Here is a 25,641-nt window from a genome sequence, read left to right as displayed (position 1 = left end):
AGAGACAGGAAGCTATTATGCCTAAAAACACTACTTAAACTAGTATTTTTCCATAGGTGTGTCAGAAACCAATCTCCACAGGCATAGTGTGAAAGGAATCTGGGTTCTGAACACAGAAGGACAAGACACTTACCCCCTGGTTTCTTCTTCATGACCCCTCCCCTTCTGGATTTTAATCCACTGTTCCAACTGTTGCATCGAGTTTGTCCTCTGGATGACTCGATCAGCCTCTGTGTGTAAAGGCCCTGTACTTGGGTGATTTCCACCTCTAAGATCTGCCAGGCTGACATTGACTGTTTTGTTCTCCGAACTATTCACATTCACTGGCCTATAGTGTCCAGTCTGAGCTGGGCATATTGACCCGCTCTCATAGTCAGATGGCAGCGAATTCAACTTTACGCTATTAATTTTTGTTAAAGGTCTATCTTGACCATCCTTCTGAAATCCGTATTTTTCAGCTTCTAATGCCTTTTTTTCTTCACTTTTGCTTATTTCCTTGTTTTTCTGGTTATTTTGGACCTCTGGTTTAATTAGCACTCTATGGTTGGGAAAGTTATTGATTTCTTTAGTTGGTGCATTTTCAGATGTAATCTTGTCCACTCTGAAATCAGAAGAAAATGGTAGTAAGTCAGATGAAATAATGCACATGTTATTTCTTGGATTCCATCTAGAAAAAAATGTAAAATTACCTTTGACTTTATTAAAAAAACTGGAAGGGTCACAGAGGCTAAGCTGTATAAATCCAATATTGTGATATGAAAACTCAAGCACAGTATCATACTGAATAAACAGAAAGGAGGTGGGGGAAGAAAACATAGAATATACGGTGTATATAAAGCACCGAAGGATAAAAAGTGATGAGTGACCCCATTAGAAATCAGGAAATAAAGCAAATTAGGACTGCCCTTTGACAGTAAAACCACAAAATTCATACTTGAAGGACTACCACAGCTGATCATTTGAAATAAACAACGTGGCTTCCAGCCGGGAGGAGGGATTAACTTATCTTGAGACAAACGTTGAGTCTGGTTTGTGGAAACAGCTGCACAAAGAAGTTAGAGTCTGATACCGTCGAAGATGGGAGCCGTAGGACTAATCAGCATGTCTGTATTCAAGAGAACCTGACTTTTGGTTAAGGGCTCTCACAGCCAGACCGAGCTGTGTTCAGCTTACAACAATGCCTCTTGCTGACCATGTCTCCGGACAAGGTGTGGAGATTTACCGTGACTCCGTCTTCTCTTCGGTAAGTGGGGGTAACTGTAGCACCAGGGTTATGGGATTGTGTGAGGACAAGGGGAACACATTACTGGCTGCCACAGACTTTATCACTATTATCATCCCATCTCATTAAGCAATTTTGGAGTAGAATCTGGCTTTCCGTGTCCACCTCCCCACTGGAAGAATGCACTGCCTGTCAGTACGTGACCGGGCCTCGTTTTATTGCTCACCATTCCAGTGGTTCTAGCTAGGTCTTTTTGATGAGAATCAGCTTCTCTGATACCTATCACCTCCAGACTCTTGACAAGACCAAGCTGAGTGTCTAAACCTGCATGAAATCGCGAAGCTCATGCTGTGCTGGGAGGCCTTTCCAGAACTGGCCAAGCGTCCACACTTTAATACAGACTACAGTTCCTATCTGATGCCAACAGGGTATTGCAGCCAGTGTTAGCGACGGGCAGGAACTATACAGCCCACACACATACAGCCATAGACAGAGGTTAGAATATGAGTAGTGAGGGAAACAAGGAAAAGAAAGGGGACGGCTTTTCGTAAATTTTTGTGTATGATCCATATATTTAGGTTGGATATAACTCACAGCTTCTAGATTGGAAGCAGTATTAGACACTGGTAAAGTTTACAAAGATATGCTACAGAGCTTCTTTCTCTTAAAAGATAGAAGATTTACACTTTTATAAAAGCATATTTATCCTTAGGAGTGGATTTAAGAGTGAATATCAAATATCTGAAAAAGATTTTTTAATCTGAAAAAATTCTTAAACATAGTTCTAGTTAATTTATAGCTATTATTTTATATTAGAACAGAACTGCCTTTTTAATCTTGATTTTTCCAAAGACTTGTCATTTAAGAAATATCATTAAAAAAAAGACATATATATGGACTTTTCAAATGGGAACAAATGAATTTACAAGAAATGAACTACCTAGTTAAAAGCTAGGCATTTTATCTCTTAGGTGATATACTCTGATAAATATTTGTTAGGTATTCTAGACATAAAGAAAAGATAGCCCATTACCTTAAAACCAAGCAAACAAACTCTTCCTATACTTAGGAAATATTACAATATTAGGTTCTTTCCGTTTGAAATATTAAGTGATATCAACAAGGCAGGATAAAAATGCCAACAGCAAGAAGTACAAGAAAAGATACAATTCCTACAAGATAATGGTGACATCAGGCTGGGCACATGGGTGGTCTTCAATAATTTCTGGCTGAGTAAATTATATCAACACAACCTGCCAAAAATTGTTACAGGCACATAATCAACTAATAGGTTATCAGAAGTTCAACCAAAATACTACTCTTTTTATCATCCTAAATTATGAGTCATTACTAGTTTTTAGCATGGAAAATATAAGAAAAAAAAGGAAGCTGAAATTCTGAGATAAGGGTAACATTCAATATGAGATTATCTAGAAATCATATATTTAAATTATAATACAGATTTCTTTATTCTAAATAGTTCCTTGAAAATTTTACTTTAGGGTTAAAATTATCTTAGGATTTAAAAAAAACCACAAATATATTTATATAGCATCAACTTCAGTCTTTTATTTTATTTTATTTTATTTTATTTTTTTTTAAAGATTTTGTTTATTTATTTGACAGACAGATTACATGTAAACAGAGAGGCAGGCAGAGAGAGAGGAGGAAGCAGGCTCCCTGCTGAGCAGAGAGCCTGATGCGGGGCTCGATCCCAGGGCCCTGAGATCATGACCTGAGCCGAAGGCAGAGGCTTAACCCACTGAGCCACCCAGGCGCCCCTCAACTTGTCTTTTAACTAGTGAGTCCAAAGACTTTTGCCTGTCAGTACGTGACCGGGCCTCGTTTTATTGCTCATCCCTACACTAACCCTCCTCCCCACCAAACTAAAGATTTATATTTTAACAACTCCCTAATTCCCTGAGAAGAGAGAAAAAAGATCAAACTTGCAAGTAAGCATCTTCCCTGTGTAAGGTATATACTCAATTGCTGCTGACTGGAAAAGAACTTAATTGTGTCACAGATCTTTCTCCAAAACATGGGAATACAATTTTTTTCAAGCACATCATTCAGCTGCTTTTTAAGTAGTTGTATAAACAGATTTCCTCTCACTAGTTCTTAATACAGTTGATTATTAAAATGATTCAGATGTTCAAGCAGAGAAAAAGAAATCACAGATCAATTTTAATATTAGATATATTATCAAGGATTCTAAGTACTGAAGTTTCAAAAGAAAGAAGGTAGAATTTATCAAGAAACAGACATACTTAGAAATGATTTTAATGCTTAATGGGCTGTTTTCTGGAAACATTTATCATAAAGTCTTCAGAATTAATCAGGAAATGCTGAAGAAATGAAACTCATCAAAATTTTTTATTTCTATTTATTACACTCCAAAAAAATACAACATAATATAAAAGCACAATAAAATTAACTTAATGAATAGAAATTCTTAAACACTGTCTTGTGTAGGTTTAAGATAACAATTAAAAATGTACTTACCGGAAATTAAAGGTAATTCTGTAAGAAGAAAGAATATTCAGTTTGAATGTTAGGATTCTGGATTCACCTCAGTACACTGATAGGTGAAAATGAATAAAGAGGAAATGTGGAATAAAAATGCAGGTGGTATCTCAAATTAACTAACGGTGTATTAATTTAATATAGAACATGAATTAATCCTTGATTTCTGAGGAAGAAATGATTTTATATCATGACTAATAAAATGATATGTACTATGATAACGATATACACTTGCCAGGCATGGAATAAAATGTAAGTGCCAATCACCATTATTTTCCCTACAAGCCTTTACCTTTTCACAGGTTCTGTCTGTACTAGGGCAGCGTCTAACATGGCTTTCATCCACAACTCCATTTCCTTTCCTGTATCAGTGCAGAAATAATAGGTCCGCATGTTTGGATGGGCTGCCTGATTGAAAATGACAGGATCATTGTAAACAGATACATGGGATCTGTAAAGGAAAAAGAAGGACAGTTAAGTGGTTCCCTACATAGATCATCACTATCAACTTTCTAAGAAAGCAGACTTGGCTTATACACAGTTACAGAAATGAGTGACTTAAAATATAATTCAATCTTGAAAAAAATATAACTATTAAAATGTCCTCCCAACATTGTCATTTTTCCTCTGAAAATCAAAATGAGGAAAAAGGTGTGTGGGAAGGAAAGGAGGTAAGAAATGAGGTTCCTTGTTATGCTTCCTTGCCATGCCTGTTCCATGTATGCATCCCTAGCAATTTCCATTGACTACAATTTACACCTCTTTAAGAATGTTCCATTAAAAATAGAACTATCAAACAATCCAGGAAATCCTCTTCCTATTCAAAGAAAAAAACACCAACTCAAAGAGAATATGCATGGGTGGCTCAGCTGGTTAAGCATCGGACTCGGCTTGGGTGCTGATCTCGGGGTTGTGGGATGGAGCCTGGCATCAAGCCGTGCTGTGTATGAAGCCTGCTTGGGATTCATTCTCTCTCTCTCCCCGCCACCCTGCTGTGCACATGTTCTCACTCTCAAATAGATAAATAAACCCTTTAAAGACAAAACAAAAACCAAAGAGATATATACACCCCCATGGCAGCATTATTTACAACAGCCAAGATATGGAAGCAGGCTTAGTGTCCACTGACAGACGAATGGCTAGAGCAGATGTGGCAGACACACACAGCAGGGTATTACTTAAGCATAAAAAAGAAATGGCATCTTTCAATGACATGGGTAGACCTGGAGGTCTATTATGCCAGGTGTTATACGTCTGATGGAGGAAGACAAATACTGTCTGATTGTACTTATATGTGGAACCTAAACAACAGAACAAATGAACAAACAAAACAAAACAGAAACAGAGTCAAAGATACAGGGACAAAATTCTGGTTAGCAGATGCAGGAGGGATTGGAGGGTAGGTGAAAAAGGTGAAGAGGATTAAGATGTATAAACTTCCAGTTCTAACATAACTAAGTCACAGGGATATAATATATAGAATAGAGAATACAGTCAATAATATCGTAATAATTGTATAGTGACAAATGGTAAGGAGACTAACTATGGGGATCATTTCATAATATATAAAGATAGCAAATCATTATGATGTACACCTGAAACTAATTGTATGCCAATTATACTTCAACAAAAAAAGAATGTTCTAGAGCAACTAGCAACAAAATTAATAGAAATACAGCATTTCCCCTTTGCGTTAGCAATTTCTTCAGTCTTCAAAACGTGCTACTGTTGAAGCATTTTGTTTAATCCTCATAGACACACAAATATAAAAGATTAAGAAATGATCCAAAATGGTATTTCCCTTTAGCTTTTCATTTCAAGTTTCAGAGTTAAAACATAAATATTTTGTTGCATGGAGCACTGGGTGTGGTGCATAAACAACAAACCTTGGAACACTGAAAAACAATAGAATTAAGATGTTAGAAAAATGTAAACATTTTGGGTTTGAGGAAGGCCTATGTAAGTGGTTAAGTGGGTTTTTATCTTTATAGTGGATCAATCTGCCTCTGTTCCTAAGAAATGGAAGAAAAATGAAATAGAGGCATCAGTGAGGGATGAGCACTAAGAGCTCAGCTTAGCCCGTGGGCTGGCAGGGCAAAGAAGGACAGCAGTAGTAGCTGTATCAAAGTAGAAAAAAAGGGCAAGGTAGAGAATTCTGTGGAGGAAACATTCTTAATCTCCATGTAAAAATGCCTGTGACAGTTTCCCATCACACACTGAAAGACAAGGAAAAATAAGTTATGCCAGCATACAATGAGGTAAAGGAGAGCACGAAGTACATAGTTAGTCTGCTGAATATAAAAACTGGAGAGGAATAAATCTGGAGCTACAGACTTTGAAATCTTGACTATCTGCTTCACTAACAGTGTCAAAGTAGCTTTTTCTTTTCTTTTCTTTTTTTTTTTTTAAAGATTTTATTTATTTATTTGACAGAGAGAAATTACAAGTAGATGGAGAGGCAGGCAGAGAGAGAGAGAGGGAACAGGCTCCCTGCTGAGCAGAGAGCCCGATGCGGGACTCGATCCCACGACCCTGAGATCATGACCTGAGCCGAAGGCAGCGGCTTAACCCACTGAGCCACCCAGGCGCCCCAAAGTAGCTTTTTCAACAAATTTTTTTTCAGAAAGAATCAAGACAAATAAATTCAATGAACACAGTGATCCAAATAACTCTATAAGCAACAAATCTCACTAGACTTTGTTGGAGATATAAAACTATCCATGGAAACAATGTAAAAGAATCAGCTCAAATGCTACATGTTGTTAAAATGATTAAAGCCATGACTGCCTGAATCAGGTTTTGGATAAATGAAAGAAAGACCACTGTCCACATCTGTAATCAATGGAAGAAACAGGGCTAGTGCTAGAGGATCAAGGTACAGGCACAACTTCTATGCCAACAAACCATACCATGCCTGCCAGCTGTCAAGTAGAAATATTTATTAGATAATGACAGAGTCTGCTATCTACCTTTAAGTTCTACAATCGTCTATCAAGTTTCTACTCACCATTGTGATAAACAGTAGCTTCAGTGTCAAAAGTCGCTCATAAATTTGAAGGAAACAACATTGCAAAAGAGAATTTGAGAGAGAAATTACTACCCTTGTTACAGAGAAAATAAAATTAATATCAAAACCAAATAATTACAGAGAAAGTACACCTAACACGCATTGTCACTGTTATTGAGACTTCAACATTCTAATACTTAAGAGTCTTAAGAACCCAGCAAAGTGTCCTATAAGAGTACATTCAATGAACTTTTGCCAAATTGATGAGCAAACACAAAAACTAAACTCATGATCAAATAACAGTATCATACAGTCTTACATGTGAAAGTAACTTTTATCAATTTATTATTTTAAGTTACCAATATTAAATTTTGTTATAGCATCATAAATACTTAATTCTGTTCCTCTGGTTTACGATGTTAATAAAATTTATTGAAATTCCATGCCATTCCCTTCTTACCCACAGTGTTTGCTCGGACATCACCTTCTTCTTGAGGCTGTCCATCACTACCCCCTCACGCCCACCCCCTGCCGACCACTCTAACTTTCCTGCTTTTTTCTCCATAGATAGTAATGCAATATGTTAATTAGCAAAAGTTGTAAATAAGCTGCAGTCCTAGGTATTCTTTAAAAATGTGGATGGGCAGTAAAAATGGGATCAGTTTTATAGGGCTGCAAACATTTTCACTGTTCAATTACAGCATATGTTACCCTTACCTTCCCCTTCAAATGATATTTTAACATCAAACCCTTCAGAGTTCTTAAAACTGACTTAAAAAATAAGTGACCTCTAAAATTTATTTCAGCCACAGTCATAAAGCAAAGAATGCAGTATGGCTTTTGAAAACAAAAATAACTGAAATATCATTAAAGTGGCTTTTAACTTGAAGTATTTCACAAACCAGCATATGAGAAGTGGATAGGCATTGCTAGTCAAGGAGGGGGGCTTAGGTCTGATTGGATTTAGTAAGTTTTAACATCTCAATGTCAATACTATCTCAAAATTACCTGATGTTCATTATGTACTTAGACCCAAGAACATCTTTGCAAATACTCTCTGAGATCATATACATACATATGTTAAAAACCACAGTTGTTTCCTACAGTCCTCTTCCCCAAATTTATTATGAAAAAATTCAAATATACAGTATCTTTTAAGAATAGTATAGTGATCACCAGGACACCTACAGCCATATTTACCAATTATTAGCCATTTTCACATATTTGCTTTATCTAGAACCACTGTGAAGTACAGACATGAAGACACCTGGCCCTTAGATATTTGAGAACATGCTTCCTAATTAAAAAGGATTCTCCTATTCAAACTTAAGACTGTTAATATATTTTAAATATAAAAATGACCATCACTAAGATATTTTTTATAATCCATTTTTAAAATCTGTGCAAGATTCAAATACAGAATTAAAAAAGTATGACTATTTCCTTACCTTAAAAGCATATTTGCGATTAATGTGGTCCTCAGAGGTAAGCATAGCTATTTGAAAACTAGGTAATAGTATGCTTCCCAGGATACCCTCTTCTTTCTCATCTAAGAGATAATTGAGCATCTGATTAGAATTTTAAATGTTCTCAGGAAGCAGAATAAATTTTCTCAAAATTTATTCTGATGCAATCAAAAGGTTCCTATATATAAGTGAACTGTACTCATGTGTTGTTTAGATAGTTCTTTATAAGTTTTTAAAGGAAATATTAAAAAGCCCGAGTATATATACTTCTTCATTTTCAATAAGCTTCCCCATCCTAAGCAAATCAGAAAGGGTGCTCACACATCAGAAAAATGTCAATTAGACAAAAAAAACCCCCATATATTTGTTTGGCATATATACCGCAGTCCACAAACCCCTTAACATGTGATTCACTGAAAATATATAGCATATAAGTAATAACACAGAAACCTTAGAAAATCAATCCCCCCCCCCATTTCTTGTAGGATTTAAATGTCCAACCATTTCAAACCAGGACAAATGCACAGCTCACCTGCTCATGCCCTCCAGTCTGGCTCAAATATCTCCTTATAAAGCCTTCCTTGACCACACTGCTTCCCATTCTAACCCATCCTAGAGCCCTCTCTTCTCTTTCTGGAACTTTACTGCCCCAACCCCCATACTTTAGACATACTACATGCTTTATTATTTATTTACCAACTCTCTCTCCCCACTACAATGTCGACTCCAAGAAGACATTTAGAATGACAGTAGATGCTAAAATACATCTGCATAAATATACATCTTTAAAACTATGCTATAAAAATTATATGATTTTTAAAACATATAACTGTAGTTAGCTTTTACTGGTCATTCTGATACACAACGAAGTTATGGGAATAAATTACAGGCCTACAAGGCAAGCACATAAAACATACCCAGGAAAATGAGATAAAACATTAATCTTGGCACAGTATAGATTCACATTACTAACTTGCTGCTTGGGGGCAGAGATGTTTACGGAACTCGAAATACACAGTTCATTGTTAGAAACTTGTAAGACAAGTTAATAAAGCTGTGCATTAGGCTGATGAACTCAGCAATGAGAAAAACCATAAATGAGAAATAATTCTTTTTACTCTGCTTGTCATGTTTTTTTATTATCATAAACTTAACAAGGAATTTTATCTTTTATATCTTCCTCTCATTTCTAATATATATGATGAAACTTCCAAAAGAAAGTTGCATTCAATAGAGGTTATTTCTGTAGCTTTTCTCATAAGTCAACAAAATTCTCTTACTATAACTGTGCTCCTTCAGGTAGAGTTCACTAATAAATGAAAGAATGAACACAAGTGCAGATTTAGTCTAAAAGGTTAAAAAAAAAGAGGGAGAAAGCAGTCATCAATTATAGAGAATATGAGAATTTAAAAGAATGAGTCACATTCTACTTTTAAATCCATTTTGTTTATATAAAGCATATAATCAGAAATAGCTCATGAAGTCATCTTTATTAAAAATCATTTTTATCAAATAATACATTCTCTTATGTTGCATTATTGGAAATGGTGACTTTTTCTAAAGTTATTTCAGAATATGCAGAGCACTATGGTGTAGGGTGACTTCATGGCCTCATCAGAAATGGTTTCCCAAACGGACACTGAGCAGCTATGAGATCTTGGCAAGTTATCGATGCTGGGTATCTCTGTTTGATAAACTATAAAACTGAGGAAAACAGGACTTATTGCAAAGGATTGTTGTGAGAGTTCAATGAGCTAAGAGACATGAAGAACTCAATAATGCACTCAGCCCATTTGAAGTATTCAATAAATAACACCCTTATTATATAAAACTAAGGGCACTGCATTTATAAAAATCTTCATCTTTTGTCAAATGACTATCCTAAGAGTTCTTCACTAGATTCTTCAAATGTTCCTAATCATGACATTCTTCTGTTTAGTTCTGTCAAGCCTGACCTAAGTAACTGTCTTACAGCTTAAGGGCTGTATATACTGACAAGCAAAGAGTGGGTACTGATTATCTGTAGAAGGAACGAAGTCCCCCGGTGGGTGAGACGGGCCTTTTGTTAGACTGGATGGCAGCCCAACTCCCTCCACCCCAACCTATTTCCTTCCCTGCAGGTAATAATACTCCCATGAACACTCCCTGGTGAGGCTCTTGCACATTAATCTCGATCACAGAGCTCGCATCCTGGGGCCATAACCTGGGACAAGAACTGTAAGAATCTCAACGTTGACTGGATTCAAGTTAACATTTTAGACTCCCCACTTCTACTTCGGCTTTAAAGATATTTGGGTCAAAGACAAAACAGACATATAATTACAGCTGGGTACATAACTTACAGACTGGAATATTATTACTAGCTATCATTACCTAGAATATGTCAATACTTTGTTAACTGGTCTCCTGGCTTGTAGTTCCAAGTGCTAGGGTAATTTTTCTAAAATGTGCATTTGATCCTATTATTATTCTTGCATTTAGGATAGAGTCAAAACTCATTAAGATTGTAAACAAATGCCTTCTGTGCATCATTTTATTTTTTAGCCTTTACTCCTGCGATGTCTGCAGACATAACCTTCATTCCAGCTACATAAGCCCCATGTGTAATATTACAAATATGCCATGCTCCCTCATGCTTTGAATATCTTAAGTACACTGTCTAGATCACCCTTCTTTCCTAATTCTTTTTTTTGTACACCTGGTCAACATTCATTCAATACAACTGAACTGCGACAGTCCTTCTTAGACTCCTTTAGCTAATCTGTGAGTTGCATGAAGAGAGGAGTTTATATTGTTCACTTCTGTATCCTACTACCTAGTAATGTATTGGTGCATCAAAAATGCTCATGGCTAGCTACCACCTTTGTCTGAGTCATTACCATTTTTACCTAATAATCCCTAACTTGTCTCTGCTTCCTTCCTTCCTCTTTATAATCCGTTTTCCAAGAGCAGCTTGAGTGAGCTTTCCACAATGTAAATCAAAGCATATCACTCATATACCGAAAACATCCCATTGTTTCCTTACGGTATCTATAGTAGAACTGAAATTCTAGTAGAATCTGACATTGGTGCAATCTTCATTCCTTCCACCTGCCTCCCTATTGCCAGCCCTCGAGCTGGGTGCAATGGCTTCCGGCAGCAACTTCACTGTTCCACTTTCCTAACCTCAGAGCCTTTGCACTCTTGCTCCCCTGCCTGAATACTATACTCATCTGGCTTTTCCTTGTCATTCAGACCTTGCTGTCTAAAACATATGCTCAGAGAACTGATCCAAAGAAATCTTTCCTCCATGCGTGTCTTTCATACGATGACCTTATTTTCCTAAAAGCACTTATCATCGTATCGTTTATTTATCTGAATTTATTTACTGTCTCCCTGATTCCTCTAGAGTGAAGCTTCATGAGAACTTTCTTTCACTGTTTTGACAGCAACTGGAACGAAGCAGGTCCTGCTCAATAAATATTTGCTGAATGAATTAAATCCCATAATAAGTATTGTCAGTAGACAGACTGTAAAACAGAGCAATCTAAGTGTTCTGTCCTAATATACCCGCTACTTTGTAAGGAAGAGTGGAAACTTGAACTTCCATCTGGTATTGGCCACTAACTTACTGTGAAAAACAGCAAGTCACTTATTTTGTCTTACTTTCCATATCTGTGAAATGTGGACTGATTTGTAAAAAAATGCTGACAGTGCACTGTGTACATCAGTATACTAGACACTTGGAAAGATGCCGAAGAAATGAATGGGGGGCTGCTGTATTCAGCAGGTTAGGATAAGAAATCCGTATAAGGAAAAATCCTGTGGTTCAGAGAAGTGCCTAGGTCTAAATTCTGGCTCTGACACTTTCTAGCTGTGAGACCCTTTGGCAAATAATACAACCTCACTGCCCGTTAGGGTCCTCTTGTGTGAACAGGCAAAGTAAGATCTCCTACCTTGTTAAATGGCTATAAGGAACAGATGAAATACATCCTCTATGTTACATGCTCAGCATATGGTAAATGCTCAAAAAAATGCACGGTATTATGATCATCTCACTAAAATCTGGTAGTTTTTACTTCAAATTTGACAATTCCTGTTGATAAAATAGTGAAAGTGTATAATTTACTCATTGCCAACCATCTGAAGTGCAGAAGTGAGTTAAATGATGTTTTCCTTTTTACACTGCTCCTGTCTGGCAAACCATACTAAAATTAATAAATATACTGAGTATAAAATGTACCTGGTTAATAATAATATGGAATCTTACATTCAGTATGGCTTCTGAACTCAACTTTTACATTTTAAAAATTAGGTTAAAAGTTATTCTATTTTAAAAAGATTTTATTTATTTATTTGACAGATAGAGATCACAAGTATGTAGAGAGGCAGGCAGAGAGGAGGAAGCAGGCTCCCTGCTGAGCAGAGAGCCCGATGCGGGGCTAGATCCCAGAATCCCGGGATCATGACCTGAGCCGAAGGCAGAGGCTTTAACCCACTGAGCCACCCAGGTGCCCCAAAAGTTATTCTATTTTAATTAAGCAGTACCCTTCCATGAGCAACAACAACAAGTTATAAGGAATTCAGTGTTCTTTTTGTTGTTAATTAACATTAAGGAATTTTATATGAGAATAGTAATATTTTCTTGTCCTTGTTTAAAGCTGTAAGTAGACTATAAACTATAAAAGAAGTACAAACTATAAGATTAGAAATAATGCATGAGTTATATATAACTCCTACTTTCTGAAAGGGTAGAAAAATGGTAGGAAAATTTTAAAGGAATTTTTAAGGAAAATTGTAGAGTATGGTTGGCACTTAAACTAAAGATAATACCACAATTGCTGCCTGACCAACATCTCTATGACAAAATGAAATTTTATAGGTTTGGTTGATTCTGACTCAGCAGTATTTCTCAACCACAGTTTGCAGTGGGGGAAAATAGATGAATACCATTCTAGTAATTTCAGATTGGAAGGTTAAGATGCATTATATTGCATTATATTGCTCTGATAGATGACCACAGAATTTCAACACACTTTTTGGGTGTAATCACAAACTTTAAAGTTGTTAATCAGTTCTAAAATCCTGTTGTGTCTTGTGAAATACTTACCTAGAAAAGTTATAAATTATTAAACATGCTTTAACACTCCAATTCTTGAGTGACTGTTTCCAACTGAACTTTAAAGTAGGAAGGAAAGAGTTACTGTCCAGATTCATGATTTTATATTACAGCCAAAGTAGATTTCTATGGAGAGCACAGCCTATGTAGATTTTTCTTTGTTAGGTATGAACCATGTAACATCTAACAAGTCCATATAGCACAAAGCAGAGATTTCCCTGGACTTTGGCTTTAAAATTCTGTCCACTTATTAATAAGAAAACATATTTAAACAAGGAGTTTGTGATGTCCATATAGGAGAAATGAAGACTATGTCCCCATACCTGAGATAATACCTTTATTTCCTCTACACCAACATTAACAGCCTGGTATATATCCCTTATACAATTTTCTTCATGTCTCAGGGAGGTTGTCATAGTTAAGAAAAGGAGGATAGAGATCATGGTAAGTACATTTCTTTGTAGTTAAAAAAAAACTTGCCAATACATCAGAGTAATCTCTGATACTCTCCAGACATCTGCTGGGGAGTACGGTGTGTTCAATGAATCAACAGCTGGATCTAACAAAGCTGACACATTAGAAGAATCTCATCACACTAATGACTTTAATCCGCTAGGCACCGAATTCAAGGATAACATTACAAAGTGACGACTGATATGCTATTTACATAAAACATAATTAAGATTCACACAATCAAACTACAGAAATCGGACCACAACTCAAGACTAATCCTCTTGAAGCACTATACTGTTTTCAGGCCTACCTCAACTGCTCAGTATTATATATGGATGAAGAAAAGGTTTTCTTGATATTGTTTGTTGATAATAAAACAACCAAAGAATTGTTTTTTTCTTTAAAAAAGTATCTACTATTTAACATTCTGTTGCAATTATGAGATAGTACACTAAAGACAGTTTTTGGGAAACTTACCTCTATAATAAAAGAGGCAGAGGTCAGAAAGCACAAACCAGCGTTTTTTCCACAGCTTCATGCCAGTACTGTCCTAAATTAAATCAGCATATTAAAGGGTTTTTTTTTTCCATTTCAGAAAATTCAAATTCCTTTCTGATGCATTTATTTAAAATAAGCTTTTAGGACAAGATGTATGTAATATAGGCTAGACAAAAACCTAACTAAAAAGCCAAAATATGGAGGAAGTTTTCTAGAGACTTGGGTCACGCGAGCATGAAGGTATTCCCAAGTATACACATCTCTGAAAAGTCATTCTCTCACATGAAAAACACTTTTGAAGCAAACTGATTCAGCTTCATATTTGTAAGAGATTTGAAATTCACTTTCCCAAACACAGTCTGTTAACATGGGGATAATGTAACTATGCAACATTGTATATATTCTGGTAAACCAGATTTAATAAATACATTAATCTTCAACAACAAGAAAAATATGTGATTTGAAATCATCCCAGAGGTAATGTGATTTAAAAAGACTAGGAATAAAGGACTCTTAGCATACAAATACATTTCACAAACATTTTTTTTCTTCCTACATGGACAGTTTGGGTTTTGCTCATCCTGCAAGAAAGAGTGCCTCTTTGGCAGCTTCTTCTAAGTAATTCAGTTAATAAAAATGCCAAGCTCAAACAAAATTATAATTTTAATAAAAATTACCTTCCCCCATGCAATAAAGCAAAACTACAAAAGAAAATGAAACACACACAAGGCAAGAGAGAGGCCAGTTTGGATGTGCATTAATATTTCTTATTTATTTCTAGCTGTAACCACCTAAAAATGACTTTAGAACTTCAATTATATAGGTAAAAATCTCAAAACAAAAGATTTATCCTTAAAATTGACAGTTACCTCAAAGGACCAAAAAAAAAAAAAAATTAAAAAAATTAAAAAAAAAAACATCTTTTTAATGGTATATGGTATTTTTAGTTCCTAATAACATTAATACAAATAATTAAAAAGTTTGGACTTTTGAGTGATTCTGCAAACTCTCTGTAAGTCACATATCTATTATAAAAGAAACACTCATGGGAGAGAAACTCATTGGTAACAATTTTCCAATATAAATTAATCAAGGGGTCAAGAAATGAGAACAAAAACCATTTTAAAGAAGTCCCATATACTCTATTAGGCTAAATATTATGCTAAGCTATCTGAACATAATTTGGACTTATTAGAAAGACTAGCTAAAAAAAAAAAAAACTTTCACGGACCCCTCGGTGGCTCAGTTGGTTAAGCTGCTGCCTTCGGCTCAGGTCATGATCCTGGGGTCCTGAAATTAAGCCCTGTATCAGGTAGGCTTCCTACTTAGTGAGGAGTCTGCTTCTCCCTCTCCAGGCAGCTCCTCCCCACCCATGCTCTCTCTCTGGCAAGCTCTCTCAAATAAAAGAAATAAAATCTTAAAAAAGAATTTTTTTTTTCAGTTTGGATAAATTTAAATGTCATATAGTTAAAATATAGATGATTTTAAAATAAAAATTAAAAATTGGTATTCAAGTTACATTATCAACTCAGTGGACACTGACAAAACTGTTTTGCTTGAATGACTGGGAATTCTCTGGATTTTAAGAGGGCCCTCTCTCAATACGTGTTTAGTTGTCACCCCAACTTTAAGATGGAATGATGTCTAATGAATGTTGCATAACAATTTCATTATGAATTTCAGTGACTATAATTATTAGGTAATCTGAAAGCTATTAGCAATATTTGACTGAATAATTAGCACTATCAATGACCTAATATTTAACTCTCTTTGTATCATCTATATACATGTATAATCAGAGATAGAACAAAGACAAAGGTCTTGAATGCCAGTACATTATCTCAATTATCTCGTGGTCACTTAACTTGGAAACCCAGCTGCAAACCAGAAAGTAAAAAAGAAAACAGCCTCTGAGCAGTAAATACAGATGTTGGAAAATCAATGTACATATATCCTTACTAATTCTCAAAATAATGGCAAGGCTCCAAAAAAGCTTAGTTACCAGATTTTCCGAACAGCAGAACAATATACACCCCCAACTTATTAGGGTGTCTGAGACTGAACCATGCTAAGAGAGTAGTCTCTCTCTCTCTCTCTCTCTTTTTTAGATTTTATTTATTTATTTGACAGACAGAGATCACAAGCAGGCAGAGAGGCAGGCAGAGAGAGAGAGAAGCAGGCCCCCCGCCGAGCACAGAGCCCAACTCGGGGCTCGATCCCAGGACTCTGGGATCATGACCCGAGCTAATGGCAGAGGATTTAACCCACTGAGCCACCCAGGCGGCCCAAGAGAGTAGTTTTGAGAGCCTAAAAACAAAAATTTGAGAAAAATCTGAAAAATCTCAATTATGATCAGATCTCTCTGTAAATTAAAGCAAAGAAGAATGTAACTGTACACATTTAATGATTTTATATGAATAGAAAAATGAGGAATACCTCTGTATGTTTTTTCCCCCAATTAAAAAATGTTTCTGCCTGGATAATTTTAGCATATTATTGCTGACATTTTCATATAGCATGTTTAATTTCAAATCTAGAAATACCTGTAACAAACACATACTATCTCTATTCTAAGTAACCATGATCTTTTCCTTCTTTACTGTTCCCCTAATGGTCTTCAGTGGTAATAAAGAGAATGTGGATCATTACTCTTCAGTTTCTTCTCCATTTTATGTAACTGTCTTAGGTATATTCAGCTGAAAAGGTCTCTCTTGATTCCATCTTTCTTTCACATCAAATAGAAAATAAACAAAAAATACCTGTTTATAAAGCCAACCTCGTCTGACCACAGGTGCATTAGGGTTCCTCTTAATTGAATTCGATCTCTTTCCAAAATTGTGAACTTTTTTTGAAGCTCGTGAAGTCTAAATAGAAAAAAGCAAAACAGAAAATGTGTTATTAATGTGTAGGTATTTGAATTTCATCTTCATAGTTTTATCTCTTCATATTTCTCTGAAACTTGCAGGGCTTAATCTTTTTAGGTGAATTATAGCAATTCTGCCTTTGAGGACTTCCTTGTTTCAAGTGTAAGAATTCACAAAGAATTTTTCACCTAGGATATTACAAAGAATCACAAGTTTTACAATCTGTCCTTTAAAATTGGAACATGCAATTTTTTTTTTTAAACAAAGGAAGAGAGAGAGTAGAGCGCCCATGCACGCACACAAGTTGGGGTGGAGTCGGGTGGAGAAGCAGAGGGAAGAGAGAGAGGATCCCCTGCACACTCCAAGCTCAGTGTGGAGCCTATCCGGTGGCTTGATCCCTTGACCCTGAGATCATGACCTGAGCTGAAATCAAGAGCCTCTCAGTTAGGGCAATGAACATTGTCTGCAGCTAAGGTCATGATCTCAGGATCTTGGGATCGAGCCCTATATTGGGCTCCTTGCTCAGTGGGGAGTCTCCCTGAGGATTCTCTCTCTCTCTCTCTCAAAATAAATAAATAAATCACAAAAAAGAAAAGAACAAAAGAAAAAGGTACAATGTATGGCAGTATTTTGTCCTACCTGCTATATAAATTGAATAAACCTTGGGTAAAAATGAACAAATCTTTAAGAATTAATGAAAATTAGATTGTTTTTGCTGCTATCTGCTTTTATTTATTTAAAGATTTTTATTTGTTTATTTGACAGAGATCACAAGCAGGCAGAGAGGCAGGCAGAAGAGACAGGAGGAAGCAGGCTCCCTGCCAAGCAGAGAGCCCGATGCTGGACTCGATTCCAGGACACTGAGATCATTACCTGAGCCGAAGGCAGAGGCTTAACCCACTGAGCCACCCAAGCGCCCTCTGAATTTTTATATAACATAAAATGCTAGTAGGGTAACTGAGCATTATAATGCTTCATTAGTATATTTTTATCAAAATCTAGAGAAATGATAGGTAGGTTGAGGGCCAGCCAACAAGTCATTTATTTAGAAAGAAAGTTGGATTGGAACCTCAAACTTTACACTAAAAATTTTCCAGGTAGATCAGATATAAAAATGTCAAAAACAAAATTATAAAAACACTACAAAAGAGAATGGAAGATTTTTAAAAATCAAACAAACTCAGAATGCAGGTGGGCTTTCTAAATATGACATAAAACCCAAAAATCAAAATAAAAATGAGATTAAACCATACATAATCATGCATGCATATCTGCAATTCATATAACAATAATACCTTTAATGTTCTAGAAATCAATAAGAAGAAGGCTTATAACCTAGTTTTTAAATGGGCAAATTATGTAAAATCACTTCCCAGAAAATGAAATTTTACTGTTAAATATATGAAAACAATGGTCAAATGCACTCATAATATGAAAAATGTTAATTAAAATTAAAAAGGCTACCATTTTTCACATATCTGATTTTCAGAGGTTAGAAAGTTTTCTGGCACAGTACTTTGACAACATTGTGGATAAATAGTCATTTTCTTCATGTAATAAGCTCCAAGAAACAGTGGAACAGAAATAGTGGAACATATATAGTCATTTGACAAAGGAAAGATATTCCATACCTATTAAAACAGTTATTTTAAATGTATAGATGCACACAGTTTGTACCGGTTGCATCACAAGGTCATTTGGGTGCCAGAGCTCAGAGGTGAGAAGTAGATGGGTCCTAGTATACCATTTGAGTTTTATATTATGTTTAAGCATTATCCGAGAGTAAGCTAAAATTAATCAACAAACACGCTTTGGGGAAAATGTGGTTGATACTGGGTCTTAATAAACTGTTATGTACTAACAGACTTTCAAAAAACCAAATTCTAATGAAATATGCTAGATTCTAGATAAGTTGAAAAATTAGAAATAATTTGATGTCATTTACTTTTATGAGAACTCAAATTCAGCTTCTTTGTTTTTGTTGGTTACCACTACCATTCCTGCCAAAGTAAATCTTCATGCTAAATAAAGCAGTATTTCAGAAGACTGTGTACCCTTATGGACACTTTTAAGAATACAGTAAACACCATCTGTCTTGTATTGTTTAAGTTCAGAGTTGCCCAAGGAGAAAATGCTACATGACCTTAAGCAGATCCTTCCAGTCTTGTGTTGACTTGATGTGATATGTTTTATATTTTATGTCTGAGTATTTCTCTTGACATTTGACTTTACACTGTTCACTTTCTATAATTGAAACAACACTTAAAAGCAGATAGCAAGGCGCCTGGGTGGTTCAGTGGGTTAAGCCTCTGCCTTCGGCTCAGGTTATGATCTCTCAGGGTTCTGGGATCAAGCCCCGCATTGGGCTCTCTGCTCAGCAGGGAGCCTGCTTCTCTCTCTCTCTCTCTGCCTGCCTCTCTGACTGCTCGTGATCTCTGTCAAATAAATTAAAATCTTTAAATAAATAAAAGCAGATAAGCAAGCAAAAGAAATCTTTAAATAAAATCTTTAAAAAAAATTCAGAATTACTTCCATTATTTGGAAATTTACATTAACTTGTAATATTCTACAAAATCTCATTTTAAGAACATTAAAACAAAAAATGTTAAAAGAGGCATTTAAAATAGATAATTGCCTATTATCCATTTCTTTACAATAACCATAATTTAATATTATAATTATTTTACTCTATTTTTTTTTTTTAAGAGAGAGACAGCACAAGTGGGAGGGGCAGAGAGAGAGAGAGAGAGAGAATCTCAAGCAGACTCCACACTGAACATGGAGCCCGATGCAGGGCTTGATCTCAGGACCCTGAGATCATGACCTGAGTCAAAATCAAGAGATGCTTAACCGAATGCGCCACTCAAGTGCCCCTATATTATTTTTAAATTATAATCCCTTGATTATTAATCTTATAATTATTACTATAAAATTTTTTATAATTTTAGATATCAAATTTCATAAAATATTTTTATTATAAGTTATAAAATATTATTAATTTTAATTATTACCCCTATGCTATTATCCCTTGATTCTTTTGCATTAATTTAAAAACTGAAAAGCAACTTCAAGGCAATTATTTATTCAGATTTAGTAGCATATTTTCCAAGAGTTTGTTAAAATTTTCTTACTAGGATTCTGAATTTAAAATACTAATATTGTGGTTTAAAGTTCAAGAAGCAATAACTATAAATTATTATAGACATAAAATCCAGGCTCCTAGGATTAAAGATTAAACAATTACCATTTTTCTTTCTAATTATAGAGAAAAACCATCTACCTCTATTTCCATTTGACTATGGTACTTTTTATATAATGGATTCTAAATATATCAGAGTTATCAAGCACACTGGCACAAGGCTTCTCTTTGGCAGTAAGGTTTTTACATTTATTTTTTAAAAAGTCAGTCTGGTCAGGGGCACCTGGGTGGTACAGTTGATTAAGTGTCTGACTCTTGGTTGCAGGTCAGGTCATGATCTCATGGTTGTCTGGCTTTGTGCTTTGCACAGAGTCTGCTTGAGATTCTCTCTCTTGCTGTCCCTAAACACCCCTCCCTAAAATAAATAAATCTTAAAAAAAAAAAAAAAAAGTTTGTCTACTCAATCTAGGTGTACATAACAGTCAGAAAAAGGGATTTCTATGCCATTCATCTTTTAAAACTTCAGCTGATTCAATAAACTGTCATTTTTCCACACAAACATCCTTTACATTTGCAAAATTATTCAAAATCTGAATTCTATAATATTTTTAAAAAAGTCATTAAACTATTAAAACTTAATCTTACTAGTTATATATTTTACACCATTGCTTAAGTCATTTACCTCAAATGTAATTAGGTTCATGTAAGAGTAAAAATGAAATTATTATTATGATATTATATAATTATTATCCTACAATCCTAAGTGCATTAAGAGTACTAGTAATAGGGGCGCCTGGGTGGCTCAGTGGGTTAAAGCCTCTGCCTTCGGCTCAGGTCATGATCCCAGGGTCCTGGGATCGAGCCCCGCATCGGGCTCTCTGCTGAGCAGGGAGCCTGCTTCCTCCTCTCTCTCTCTGCCTGCTTCTCTGCCTCCTTGTGATTTCTGTCTGTCAAATAAATAAATAAAATCTTAAAAAAAAAAAAAAAAAAGAGTACTAGTAATAGATGCTACCATTACACCAGCTATCAAAACTCAACAGTAAGCAAAATAACTTACTCTGCCTATAGGACTCATTGGGTGCGCTGCATAATCTGAAGTCATGTTGTAGTTAGAAGCTTCGTTTATCATGCTTATAGGTCGTTCCTTCTTCTCTTCAGGTGTCATGGTTGCAACGGTCCTGGAAATATGTCAGAATGCTAAAACTCGTTGTATATGTTAACTGTTTTACAATGAAGCTTCCTGAGAGTTAACAAAGCTGGTGTCTCACTTTTTCAAACTATTTGGATACTAGTTACAGCTTAATAAGCCCTAGAGTCAGAGCTTAATATTTATAACTACTTTAAATAAAATTAACATTTCTTCTAAGCACAACATAGGTTAAAGTCATTTTGATTTTAATAAGCATTATTACAGATATTCTACTTGGTCATCTAACTGGAAAATTAAAACTTCAGTTATAAGATTAGCTACTCTAATATTGAAAACAATAATGATACTAAGAACTATTTTTTTGTCAACAGTGCCAGCATATAAAGTATTTTCACACATATTTCATTTGATGCTTAGAACAATCCTGAGAAAGAATCACCACTTTCTGTGATTTAAGATGAGAAAAACTGAGCTCAAATTAGTTTAATAATTCGACCATGTTTACAGTTTCTCTGACCTTAAATTTCTGACTCCTGGGCTTACTACCTGTGCTTGTATTGTAAAAACAGCTTCTGAGATTATGTTCTTCATGAAAGAAAGTTTTAAACTATGTTCTATACCACCCACCGTAAACAGATGGCTCTCTGCTACACCTGCCTGCAAATACCCAGATAAGAAAACTGCTAAACCATACTGTATTGAAAATATGGGTAAGAGCAATCTTATACTAATGACCTTTAAAGTGAAGGCATTCCACGGAATTCTTTACTTACTGTTCATTCACTACAAAAATACAATTGTCCTGTGATGGCTGTCCTGTGACTGGATGTTTACAAGTCACTTTCCTTTCATTGTGGCTAAAAGAAAAAAGAGGAAAAGAGAAATGTGTGTATGTACTTCTATTATCAGAAATGCTTTTCTAATATTCTGGTAGCAAAACAGTGATCTACTGTAACAGTAGTGAACAAAAGGGATGAAATTCCACCTCCCAGGTATGCAGTATCCAAATACAGCCTTTCTACTACCTACCACATATATACACTGTGTGTGAATGCTACTACAGTTCTACCATACAGTTAAAATGCACCTCCTACCCCCCAACACCTTACCTCAATTCTTTCTTCTCACACCTTATAAATAAAGGTAAGTTGATCTGGTTCCATGCTTATTACATTTTACATTAGATAGATGGGACACAACAAATAAGTATGAGTAACTACCTACACCTCCATTATTTTGTATCTTAATTTAGGCACACGTATAGAGAACTAATGCCAAATTCATATACAGAAAAAAAATTAAAAGTACTGCTATATGGGTACTAATAAAAAAAAACAGTACCACAGGAAGAGCAATATTTTTTGGTGTTTTGTTTTAGTAAAGAATCTTTACATAAATAATGTAATGGCATTGAGTTTTACAATACTTAAGTAACATTATAGAAAATGAAATCTGAAGGAGAAAACAAAAATCTTAAATGTACAAATAACAGAAAGAAAGAAAAATCTACTTATTATCTTTGCTGAAAAAAATTTGCTTTCAATTAAGGATGGCTATTTCTTAGAGAAATACTATCCTTTTTAGATTGAGTGATAAGATTAGGTCTCCTGCTGTCTTCTTGAAATGAGAAAGGAAGAGAAATTTCCCAAAGTAATTATCTAAACCAAAATTAATAGATGTCAAAAAATATGTAATATACATTGATAGATTAAATAACAAACATCATCATTTGTAAATTAAGTTTTTCCCCACTGGGTAACATACAATAAGGCAATCTGTAAGGAAGATGTATCATTGGTATGCCCAACCTTAGAAAATTTACTTTGATTACAGAGAAAAATTTCAAGATGTTGTAACTGAATACTGCTTTGTTAATCTTAAGAGACTGTATGTGCTCTATATTTTAGGAAGTCTATAACCATAAGACACAAACTTTACATATTTAAATTTCTTTTCTATAGCCTAACTTCCATTAATATTACTTTTATTGGTAACACAGTACTTGGAAGTTTATCCATGAAATAAAACTGAAATCACAAAAGAGGTATAGACACAATTTTAAAAATATTACATATTTTTTAAAATTACATATTGACTACTGTTAGAGTAGAATGATTGATGGAATATAATGTGTTTCTATTATTCCTTTAGATAACTGGTCTAACAAGTTTACAAGATCATTAAATTATCAGGTTTTTCCCCTTTTTAAAAAAAAATTAAATTCAATCAATTAACATATAATGCATTATTTGTTTCAAGAATACAGGTCTGTGACTCATCAGTCTTATACTTCCCAATGTCTGTCACTCAGCCACCCCATCAGTCCACTCCTCTCCCCTCTAGCAACCCTCAGTTTGTTTCCTATGATTAAGAGTCCCTTATGGTTTGTCTCCCTCTCTGGTTTCATCTTGTTTTATTTTTTCCCTCCTTTCCCCCAAGATCCTCTGCCTTGATTCTCAAATTCCTTGTTTCAGTGAGATCATATGATAGTTGTCTTTATCTGATTGACTTATTTCACTTAGCATAATACCCTCTAGTTCCAACCACATCATTGCAAATGGCAAGATTTCATTTTTTATTGCTGCGTAATATTCCATTTTGTGTGTATGCACATACGCCCCACATCCTTATCCATTCATCTGTCCATGGACATCTGGGCTCTTTCCATACTTGGCTACTGTGGACATCGCTCCTATAAACATTGCGGTGCACATGCCCCTTTGGATCACTACATTAGTATCTTTGAGGTAAATACCCAGTAGTGCAATTGCTGGGTCATCAGTTCTATTTTCAACTTTTTGAGGAACCTCTATGCTGTTTTCCAGAGCGGCTGCACCAGCTTGCATTCCTATCAATTACCAGCTTTTTGTGATGGTTTTGTTTTTATACAATAGAGGTATTAAGATTTGGTGCATTTAAATATTTATTTGGAGTGGTGTTTTCACTACAGAAAAGTTATGTGAGTGACTTTCTAACTTGCTGATTTACAAAAGTACAGTGGTAGAAACCTAAAGTCTCATGTGGGATACCAGTTTATGTAGTAAGCAATACACTGATTCTTAACAGAAAAACTAAGAAAAGTATAGCCTCTGGAGGTAAATGGAAAATATTGACGTACCCAGATGTGATGAATGCTATGAACGCACTGAGGTATGTAAATTCTGATTTTTTTTTTAATTTTAAGATTTTATTTGTTTGACAGACAGAGATCACAAGTAGGCAGAGAGACAGGCAGAGAGGAGTAAGCAGGCTCCCTGCTGAGCAGAGAGCCTGATGCGGGACTCGATCCCAGGACCCTGGGATCATGACCTGAGCCGAAGGCAGAGGCTTTAACCCACTGAGCCACCCAGGTGCCCCTGTAAATTCTGATTTTAAGAGTAAAACCCTGTGGGGGCAAAGGCGGGTAAAGTAACCTGGGATAAGGATTAGGACACCTTAACAATAAAAAATGGAGGATAGCACCTTTTTTCCTTAAAGTCTCTCCTTAAAAGCATTAAAAAGCCAGTGTTGGCTGCGTGGCAGAAATACAGAAATACACAAATTCTTAAAAAAACGAACAAAAAACCCCAATATTGCAAAAAGAAAGCAAATAAACCCATATATATTGCATTATTTACCTATGTTCTGTCATCTGGCCTAGGAGGAATATAGTAGACTCTAATCCTAATATTCCAGAAGCTTTAAATTATACCAATATGGCTCTGCAATGATTATCTGTCTAAGAGACTTCTCTGATATCCTGACCATTAAACAGATATGGGTACCCATTAGACAAAGACATACAGGAATGGAGATATTTAATAATGACTGGTTAAAAAAAGAGCACATTCTTTTTCCCAAGTGGATGTTATTTTCAATTAAATTGATGTTTTTATTGTACAAGCACTTTTCAGATCACAATGTTTTAAATTAAAACTAAGTAAAAATCTTAGTGTTCTATTTTAAAACACCAGTGACTAAAATCAATATGAAATACAAATATATTTATGTTCTTCTTTTATTTCTTCAAAGTATCCAATCTATTTTCTTTTACCTAATATTGATATTAAATTGACATAAAATTCATATAAAGTCTACCAGGGCACTCTAACATGCAAGTTTTTTACAGGCCTATTTCCTATTTTAGAGATACTGCAGGTTTGGTTTCAGATGACTGTTTGAAGGCAAATATTGCAATAAAATGAGAAATGAATTTTTTGGTTTCCTGGTGCATATAAAAGT

At 35.1% G+C, this 25,641-nt stretch overlaps 1 protein-coding gene across 13 annotated transcripts in view; it reads right to left on the bottom strand.

The window, feature by feature from the left end:
- The window catches only part of PLEKHA5 (pleckstrin homology domain containing A5), a 236,761-nt gene that overhangs the window by 74,116 nt on the left and 137,004 nt on the right, over window positions 1-25,641 (bottom strand). For 12 of the 13 annotated variants that reach the window (XR_004286868.1, XM_032347476.1, XM_032347477.1 and 9 more), the window contains 7 exons: window positions 22,194-22,277; window positions 21,328-21,448; window positions 17,027-17,131; window positions 14,247-14,319; window positions 8,201-8,301; window positions 4,038-4,153; window positions 134-601 (listed from right to left, as the gene is read on the bottom strand). Coding sequence is in view for 12 of the 13 variants with exons in the window: in XM_032347476.1 (XP_032203367.1) it covers window positions 134-601; window positions 4,038-4,153; window positions 8,201-8,301; window positions 14,247-14,319; window positions 17,027-17,131; window positions 21,328-21,448; window positions 22,194-22,277 (1,068 nt within the window). In the remaining variant the exon portion in view is untranslated. Of the gene's footprint in view, window positions 1-133; window positions 602-4,037; window positions 4,197-6,752; window positions 6,932-8,200; window positions 8,302-14,246; window positions 14,320-17,026; window positions 17,132-21,327; window positions 21,449-22,193; window positions 22,278-25,641 lie in introns of those variants that run through there. The other variant, XM_032347475.1, reaches the window with a different exon arrangement.

This window comes from Mustela erminea, chromosome 6, assembly GCF_009829155.1.
Source record: "Mustela erminea isolate mMusErm1 chromosome 6, mMusErm1.Pri, whole genome shotgun sequence".
Classification (NCBI taxonomy): Eukaryota; Metazoa; Chordata; class Mammalia; order Carnivora; family Mustelidae; genus Mustela; species Mustela erminea.
Note: the sequence above shows the minus strand (reverse complement) of the source record. Positions and strands in the feature narration are given on the sequence as shown.